Source organism: Galeopterus variegatus, unplaced genomic scaffold (assembly GCF_000696425.1).
Source record: "Galeopterus variegatus unplaced genomic scaffold, G_variegatus-3.0.2 Scaffold2601, whole genome shotgun sequence".
In the NCBI taxonomy this organism is placed as follows: Eukaryota; Metazoa; Chordata; class Mammalia; order Dermoptera; family Cynocephalidae; genus Galeopterus; species Galeopterus variegatus.
In genome coordinates, this window is record NW_007728712.1 from 246369 (window position 1) to 254660 (window position 8292).

The 8292-nt window shown below is 50.3% G+C and overlaps 1 protein-coding gene across 1 annotated transcript; it reads right to left on the reverse strand.

Moving 5' to 3' along the window:
• Positions 1–1341: 1341 nt before the first annotated feature.
• Positions 1342–8286, reverse strand: KLHL35 (kelch-like family member 35). Its single transcript, XM_008582397.1, has 7 exons — positions 8029–8286; positions 7316–7368; positions 7037–7168; positions 5153–5271; positions 4348–4536; positions 2647–2835; positions 1342–1699 (listed from the first exon to the last, which is right to left on the reverse strand). Exons 1-7 carry the CDS (start codon positions 8247–8249, stop codon positions 1511–1513), a joined length of 1092 nt encoding a protein of 363 aa, XP_008580619.1. The 5' UTR covers positions 8250–8286; the 3' UTR covers positions 1342–1510.
• Between the last annotated feature and the right edge of the window lie 6 nt (positions 8287–8292).

Genomic DNA, 8292 nt, shown 5'->3' on the forward strand with positions numbered 1-8292 from the left:
CCTCTGAGCTCACCCCTCCCTGTGTTGCTGTCACTGGAGCCCCAGGCTACACCAGATGCTTACAATGGCATCAGGGGCATTGATGTTGGGGATCTCACTTGGCCAGGCGCAGAGGCAGGATGGCTGGGTTCTCAGAAGCCTGTGGCTCTGGTGCCCTCCACCCTAGGCCTGCAGTTTGCTATGAGCCTCGCCCTTATGGCTGCTCAAGGATCCACAACTGTTTTTGTTCTGTGTTGTTTCAGCTTCTTCCATGTGTGGGAGAGCCCCACCTCGGCCCCAGCTTCTAGTAATGAGCCTGCTTTGGAATCCTGTTTTTAAGGACTTTATCTCACAGGGTCTGAACCCCAGATCTTGGGCTTCTGCCTTCCTCAGTGTTCTTCAGTTATGGTGTTTCTTGTGCTCAGATGTGTTTGCTTGTTTATAAGCTTATGCCTCTGTCTTTAGTTTTCTGGTTTTTAACTCTTTCTATCATTGTTAGTTTTTGAATGGGAGAGGGAGGTTTAGAGAGAACCATCCTGACCAGAAGTGTCTCATAGGTTCTGAAGCTTCATGAAATCTTAAGTCACAGACTCTACCCTTACTAAGTATGTAACCTTGGGCAATTCTCTTCATCTTTTTAAGGCAGTTCCTTATCTGTAAAATGCAGATAATAATAACTAGATCACTAAAAGTTTTTTTAAAAAGTGCTGATAATATCAAATTTAATGACAGTAATTACCCGTGGGAAAGGGGTAGGTTTAGACACAGGCCTAGAAAGGCACTTGTAACCATCTATTTCTTCAGTTAGGTGATGGAAACACAGATATTTATTATTCTTGAACTGTTTCTCATATACATATATATTCTTTTTATGCACAAAAATATTTCACAGTTTAAAAAAAAATTGCCCACACTGCTATTATGAAAGTAAATTAGGTAATATATGTGCTACGGTCTGAATGTCTGTGTCTGTCCAAAGTTCATATGTCGGAACCTAATACCCAATGAGATAGCATTAAGAGGTGGGGCCTTTTGGGAAGTGATTAAATCACTTAGGAAGTGAGGCGGAGCCCTCATGAATAGGATTAGTGCCCTTATAAAAGAGGTTGAAGGGAGTTGCCTTGTCCCCTTCTGCCATGTAAAGACACAGCAAGAAAGCACCAGCTATGAAGCAGAGAGCCCTTACCAAACACCAGATCTGCCGGCACCTTGATCATGGACTTTCCAGCCTCTAGAACTGTGAGAAATAAGCTTCTGTTATTCATAATTACTCAGTCTAAGGTGTTTTGTTATTGTAGCCTGAACAGACTAGGACTTTATGAAAGTGCTTTGTAAAGAGTAAAAGCAGGGACCTGATATTAGGGAACGCAGACATTAGGGAACACAATCCCAACAAGGTTTTATTTCTGTAAGAAAAGGAGGCAATAAGTTAAGGGGCTATTTACATGGAGGTACCACAAGGGGAGGAGAGTGGTGCACCTGAGTTCTCCCTGCCTCTCTGACTTCTGGCTCAGCCTGTCCCAAGTCTGAGTCACCTGCCCAGGGTCTGGATGATGGTCACACAGCCATGGGAGCTGGTGCAGCGCTGCAAGGATGGCTGGACCTCCACCTGTCCAGTGCTGGGGTCAAAGGTGAAGACTCTATCGGTGCTTTCCCCGCGTTCATCCCGCCCGCCAAGGATGTGGACCTTTCCATCACATACAGTCACGCCACAGCTCTCCTGGGTGGACAAACAGAAAGACAATCCAAGGATGGGTCCAACTGGGCGCTCCCTCTGCTCCTAGCTGACCAGGCCAGATAACAGAAACTTGCCCTACAGACAATGACAGGCAGTCAGGATGGCAGAGAACAGGAAATTAGATAGACCTGAGTTCAAGCTCCAGCTTGATTCTTACTAAATGAATGGCCTTAGACAAGTCATTTCTGGTCTTTGGGCCTCAGGTTCCTCATCTGCAGAGTGAGGAGAAGAATAGTACCTCTTCATAGGGTTCTCTTAACGGTTAATGGGTTGAGCATGTAAAGCATCTTACATAATGCCTGGAACATAGGAAGCATACCAATGATAATAACTACCACCACCACCATCTTAGGATCTCAGACTCAGAGAAGACAGAAATCTCATGCTCTTGGGGTCACTGAAGGTCAGAATTGGCAGGGACCACCAGTCCAACCACACCTCTAATATAGTCTCTGGAGTTTCAGGAGATGGAGACAGAAGGTGGGGGTGGCAAGGCACTGCAGGGCTTCCAGAATCTGGGCCTCCTCTGATATCACTGGAGCAGGGGTACTTAGCAAGTCCCTTGCCCACCCCCCACCTGATAATAGGCTACCAGCTGGTGGGCTTCGGGGCAGGAGAGACAGTAGGGTCATTTAGACCAAACCCCTCACTCAAGGTTACAGTGTTTGGGACTGGGGTTCTAGGCTCCGCCTTAACATGGCCTAATTGGTAGACTTGGGCCACATCCTCAACCTCTCTAAGGTCTATCTCCTCATCTGTGAAATAAAAGATTGATTGTCACTGTGAGGACAAAGTTAAAGGAATGTAAGACCATGTAGCATAAAGTCACACAAAATACTCACTACCTGCAAGATCCAGAGCCTTAGAAGTGGGCTCCACTCTCCTGAATGGAACCAGTGCCCGGCCTGTTCCCAGGAACCTCCACTTACCACAGGGCTAGGGAGGACAGCTGCCTCCCCCCAGACATCTGTGCCAGGGTCATAGGTGAAGATTTTGCTCAAGAGGCCTCCCATCACGTAGATGGTGTCCTCGAGGGAGACAGCCTCAAGACACCGCTGTGAGAAGGGTGCTGGCGACCGCAGACCCCACCGGTCCTCCTTGGGGTCAAAGCACTGCACCTGAGGGTCGCGAGAAGCAGCGATGGCAAAGCCTCCCCTGACTGTCCTGTCGCCCACATCCTGCAACTTCTTTCCTGGGGCCTCATTCAGCATGACAAAATCCTGCCAAGGCCCACCAGGCCTGAGCCAGTGTCTGTGAGGGTAGAGGAGACTCACTGTCCCTGCCCTCAGGTGCTCTCAGTCTAGTTCTAAATTTTGTCCCCTATCCTTGAACTCCCTTTGTTGAAAGCCTCCTCATCTTTCAAGGTCCAGCTGAAATGCCACCACATCCTTAAAGTCTTCCCTGCTGTTTCCTTCCCCCCCTCCCCCCCCCCCCCCCCAGTCTCAGGAACAGTCTCTCCTTTGATGGAGGAGAACACAGTTGCCTTATACATGAGCACATCATATCAAGCTGGGAGAGGTATATATTCCAGGAGATAGGGGTGCCATGTGCTACAGAGGGTCCAGAGCAGGCCCCCCACTGAAATGTGTTCCTGGCTGCAGACACTGTCAACTCTCTTCTCTCTTCTGGTGCTCTGAGGTCATGACAAGATTCCAGCTGAGGTGTCTTGCAGCCCCATTCCAACAGCTGTCTACTGGCCTTTCAGGCTCATGGTGTTTATGATGTTCTTCTTAACAATCGCTGAGGGTGCCTACCTGCACCTAGCTGGCTGCTCACCTTTACTCCTATTTCCTCAATCGTTTCCTTGGATACCCCCCCAGAACAAATCAGCGCTGCAAGAGAAAGTGCTAAATGGGGCCTCCTACCCCACCCAGCTCCTAGAAGGTTGGCTGGAGGAGTGGGGTCAGGGCATAAGGAGGACAGGGATCCTAATTTGGGAGTGATTCAGGTCCCAGGACCACAAGCCTGTAAGGCCATCAGGAGAGGGAGGGAGCTGCCAGGGTGGAAGACTAATTTTTATTCACAAAAAGCCTAAATGTCCAACAACAGCAAATTACATCAGTAGACTATGGCTTATCCACCCGGTAGAATATTACACAGACATGGATGGCTGTGAATTTCCAAGCATGGAAAGTGCTCATACTTAAATGAGAATAAAAAGCAGAATGCAAAATTTTACTAACAGTGAGAACACAAAACTAAAACAGAAAAGTGAAAGTCAATTCAGTGGAAGCCTGGAATGCGCTGCACCAAAATATCAATGGTACTGCAGTTATCCTTAGGTGGTGCGATTATAGGTGGCTTTTTTCTTTCTACTCCGTGTTTTCTAAATTTTCAGTCAGGACTATATGATTTTTTTGAATGCAGGTAAAACATTTTAACTAATCCCACCCCTACCCTCACTTAATTCTAAAAATTTCTGCTGTGCTGCTGATCCACCATGTGGCCTTGGGGTCATTTATCTGAACTCATTTCCTTGTCGGAAACATGGGGGTGAATCCTCTGGGCTGTTGAGGAATTAAGTGAGAAAACGAACGAGGACATGAAAGCGCCCAGCTCTATGCCTGGCAGAGAGCAGCCTGTTCCCTGCAGCCTCCAGTGCCCACCAGTGCCCCAAGGCCCGCACCCACCTTGTCGGTGTTGATGCCATCCTGCCCGGCGCCCCCGATCACGTAGAGCTGGCCTGCGCAGGCTGCCACCGCCGCAGAGCTCACAGCCTCCGGAAGGGGCGCGGCAGCCGCCCAGGTGTTGAAGAAGGGATCGTAGCGCTCCACACTGCACAGGCGCTGCAGGCCGTCAAAGCCACCCACCGCAAACAGCTGTGGATGAAGACACGGGCAGGGGGGTTGGGAATCAGGGCCCACCTCTGCCCCACTGCTGCAGTCTGTGAGCAGGAAACTGTCCCCACCCCAACTTCTGGGCCAAATCGACCCTGGGGACATCCCAGCGCTGTCACCACCTGGGCGGCCTCCACCCAGTTGCTGAACCTCCTTGAGCGGATTTCCTCTCCTTAGCCAGGGATAGTGAGACTGGTCTCCAGGCTGGATACTGAATGCAGATCAGATCTGTAAAATTCCTGGCTCCAAGCTGATGCTTAATAGTAATAGCTAGTAGTTTATGAAGGATTCAAAGACCCACTTTTATTTGCAATTCTGAATTTGGGATAATTGGCAAATCTTTTTTGCCCTTAGTGGCAGAGTAAAGATCCAAACCTAAATTGTTTGGCCCCAGAATCCACACCCTTGACCACTAGTCAGTACTATTACAGTGATTGCTATTATCATTATTAGCATTATTATGTAACCTTGGGCAAGTCCTTTTCCTTTTTGGGGCCTCAGGTCTATTCTTACAAAGGGGGTCTTAGAGAGCCTTCCCCCAGAATATACATAGGTCTGTACTTTGGATCCCAGAGCAGCAGCCACAGAGTGTGCCTACCTGTCCCTGCACGACTGCCATCTTGTGCCTCCACCTTCCCTTGTGCAGGGAAGCTACCCTGATCCAAGTGTGCAGATGGGAGCTAAACATCCACATATCACGGCTGTTGATGTGGCCTCCTGGGGAGAGAGAACCAGCTGTTACCCCTAGGTCCTCTTGTTATTTTTAGCATTCCCAAATAACTAGAAACAAGGGCCCCCAGATCCAAAGAAGGGTGAATGGCAGACAGGAAGGATTTCCCCTAAGCTGGTGTAAGACACTGGGCCTGTGGCCCAGACATTGTGCTTTGAATGAATGGTGAGAAAGTCTGAGTTAGGACTTTTGAGGGGAGAGGCCTGACAGATTCAGAAAGAAGGAACTGATCCTCACTGGGTCCCTTGTGGTGGTATGCTCAGGGAAACAAAGGAGGACACTCTACTACAGATAAAGAGTACCCAAAAGAAGCATCAGCAATGTGCTGGGGTCCAAGGGAAAGCAGAACCACCTGCACTGGTAGGGGAGAGAGGTAGAGGGTGAACCAATAATCCTCCCTCACTTCTGCTTTCACCTTCATGATTTCATTTCTGTTCCCATCCCTCCAGGAGGTACTGGGATTATTATACCCAGTTTACATAAAGGAAACTCAGATGAGGCTTAGAAATCAGGAATGACCTGCTGAAGATCACATGGCCTTTTGTCAGAGCAATGACCAGAACCAGAACCAGAACCACTGACCATTGCTAGCCCCCAAGAGCAGCATCAGTGCTGCTGAAAGACAAAACACACCCTGTGGAGCCAGGCACTGGGGAGGCAGACTGTGGACTCTCCCTCGCCATGCCTGGCTATCCTGGGGATCCTGACTGGGTACTCACGTCTCAGGAGCAGCTTCCCCTGGGATAATCCTGATTGTACTCCTCAGCCTGAGCCTGTGGCCAGAGCCAAATCTATATTTGGTATCCCCCACCTCTGTGTATTCCCAATGGCACCCAGCAGAGGCCCCACATGTTGCTCAGAGGCCATCAGTGGCCTTGGATAAATTGTCCATGGTAATGTGTGCCCTCGATGGTCTCTGAGGCCTCCCCAGCTCATTCTCCTGTTCCTTACCCTTTGCAGGCATGCATGGTTCACTACAACATTAAATACAGTCTACCTAGGCCCAGAATCAAAGCCTCCCTGATTTGACTCCTGCTTCATCTGCAATAGCTTCCCCTCGTCTTCTGGATACACTCAACATGTGCTTCAGAGCCCTGAGTGCCCGGGGTTCCTTTCTGCACATCCCTGCCCTCATGCCTTTGTCTATACTGTTTCCTTCGACTTTCAAGGTCCAGCTGAAAAGTTATCCCTTTCATGAAGTTGAGCCAGATTCCCTGAGTGGGATTCCAGATGATTTGGGGACTCTGAGAGTTTCCATCACATTCTGCCTGGTGGTAAATTGAAGTCTCCCCCTCTCCAGGGCAGTAGGGACTGTGTTTTGTTCTATGAGTTTCTAGGGCGTGAATGTCAGGGAAGGCACAGTTTGTTGGAATCAAACAGATTTGTGTTCCTCCTAGATTTGCCATTTTTAAGACAATGGGGAAATTCTTAACCTCTCTGAGCCTGTTTTCTCATCAGTAACATTGGCTTGTAGGGGGGGGTTAAATAATAACGAATGTAAGCTTCTTAGCGTAATGTCCAACACACAGCAGGCTAGAGAGAAGTTATTAATGCTAATATGAATTGAAGCTGACATTGTGTAATAAAGGGCAGAATCACTCCAGTGATGGGTTCTGCTGTACTACAAACCACTCCAGCCAGTAGGTTATAAGGAAAAATCCTGCCCCCATCTCCTGATTGGAGGGAAAAACTAAAGAGGTGGTGTGTGGAAGGCAATGAACCAATCCCCTGGGCCCGCCAGCCCGCCCTCACCGGAGACGTAGATGTCATTACGAAAAGCACAGGCTGCGAACTCTGAGCGCCTGTAGCCCGGCAGGCTGGGCAGCGGGGTCCAGCGCCGACTCTCTGGGTGGTAGGAGTCTGTGAAGGGCAGCTTCAGAAGACCTTTGCGATCACAACCACCGATGACCACGATCACTTCGAAAGCACAGGCTGCGAACTCTGAGCGCCTGTAGTCCGGCAGGCTGGGCAGCGGGGTCCAGCGCCGACTCTCTGGGTGGTAGGAATCTGTGAAGGGCAGCTTCAGAAGACCTTTGCGATCACAACCACCGATGACCACGATCACTTCAGCTAAGTCCATGAATCTGGCGTGGGGATAAACCAATGCCTGGTGACAGCACCCTCTTGCTGATCATAGAGTAGGGTCCTGCTGCCCTTCAACGCTCTCTGCCCTCTCCCCCGCGCCGCTGGACACTGCCATATCCAGCCTTCCCTCTGGCTATTAATGGGAAGAGGGTCATTAATTCTTACTCCTCTGAGGCTTTGTGCTTAGTGTAAGAGATACAAGTGGTAAGATAGTGTAGTCCCTGTATTATATCCCTGGGGAGAGACAGACCATGTTGTTATACTACTCCACCCATAGCCTCCCGGTCTGGCATTCCGGGGTGGAAGTAAGCCTCTTCCATTTTTTTCCTAGGCCCCTGCCTAGTCTGAGCTCCTGGAGGGCAGAAAGTGTTTCCAAATCACTCCCAAGTCCCAGTCACCCAGCACAGGACCTGCACAGAGTAAGCACTTATAATTATGGATGACGGACAAGAGATAGAATGTGCGTCGGGTGTGGGATCACTACATCTCCTCAATTGGAGTGTTAGCTTTTCAAGGGCAGAATTCCCAGCACAGAGCCTATGAAATGTTGAATGAATGACCGAATTTCATTCAAGAGGTACAACTAAGTGCATTAAAGGATGCTGAAAGAACGAGTGAGGGGCTGAGAACGCGGGAATAACGGAGGGCGGAGGCCATACCTCCGCGGCCGAGTCCGCAGCGCGCCTGCCTCGCGGCCCAGGATGAAGCAGGCGCGGGCCTCGAGCAGCAGCGGGCGGCACTCGCCGCAGGCCTGCAGCAGCTCGTCGGCCTCCACCTTCTCCAGGAAGTAGGCGGGCGCCAGCAGCGGCAGACGCACGTGCTCCAGCAGGCGCCGCAGCTGCCCGCGGCGGGCCGGCGCGTCGTGGCGCACCCAGCGCATGGCCGCCTCGAATACGGCCTCCTCGCGCGCCACGCCCAGCGCG

What these genes read in the sequence shown, in the direction of transcription:
- KLHL35 (XM_008582397.1), bottom strand. Translation starts at nt 8,249, where the DNA reads ATGCGCTGGGTGCGCCACGACGCGCCGGCCCGCCGCGGGCAGCTGCGG. An exon ending in CGGTGGTTGTGATCGCAAAG is followed by an intron (nt 7,169 to 7,315) that starts GTCTTCTGAAGC and finishes GTGATCGCAAAG; the next exon opens with GTCTTCTGAAGCTGCCCTTC. An exon ending in TAATGACATCTACGTCTCCG is followed by an intron (nt 5,272 to 7,036) that starts GTGAGGGCGGGC and finishes CTCTCTCCCCAG; the next exon opens with GAGGCCACATCAACAGCCGT.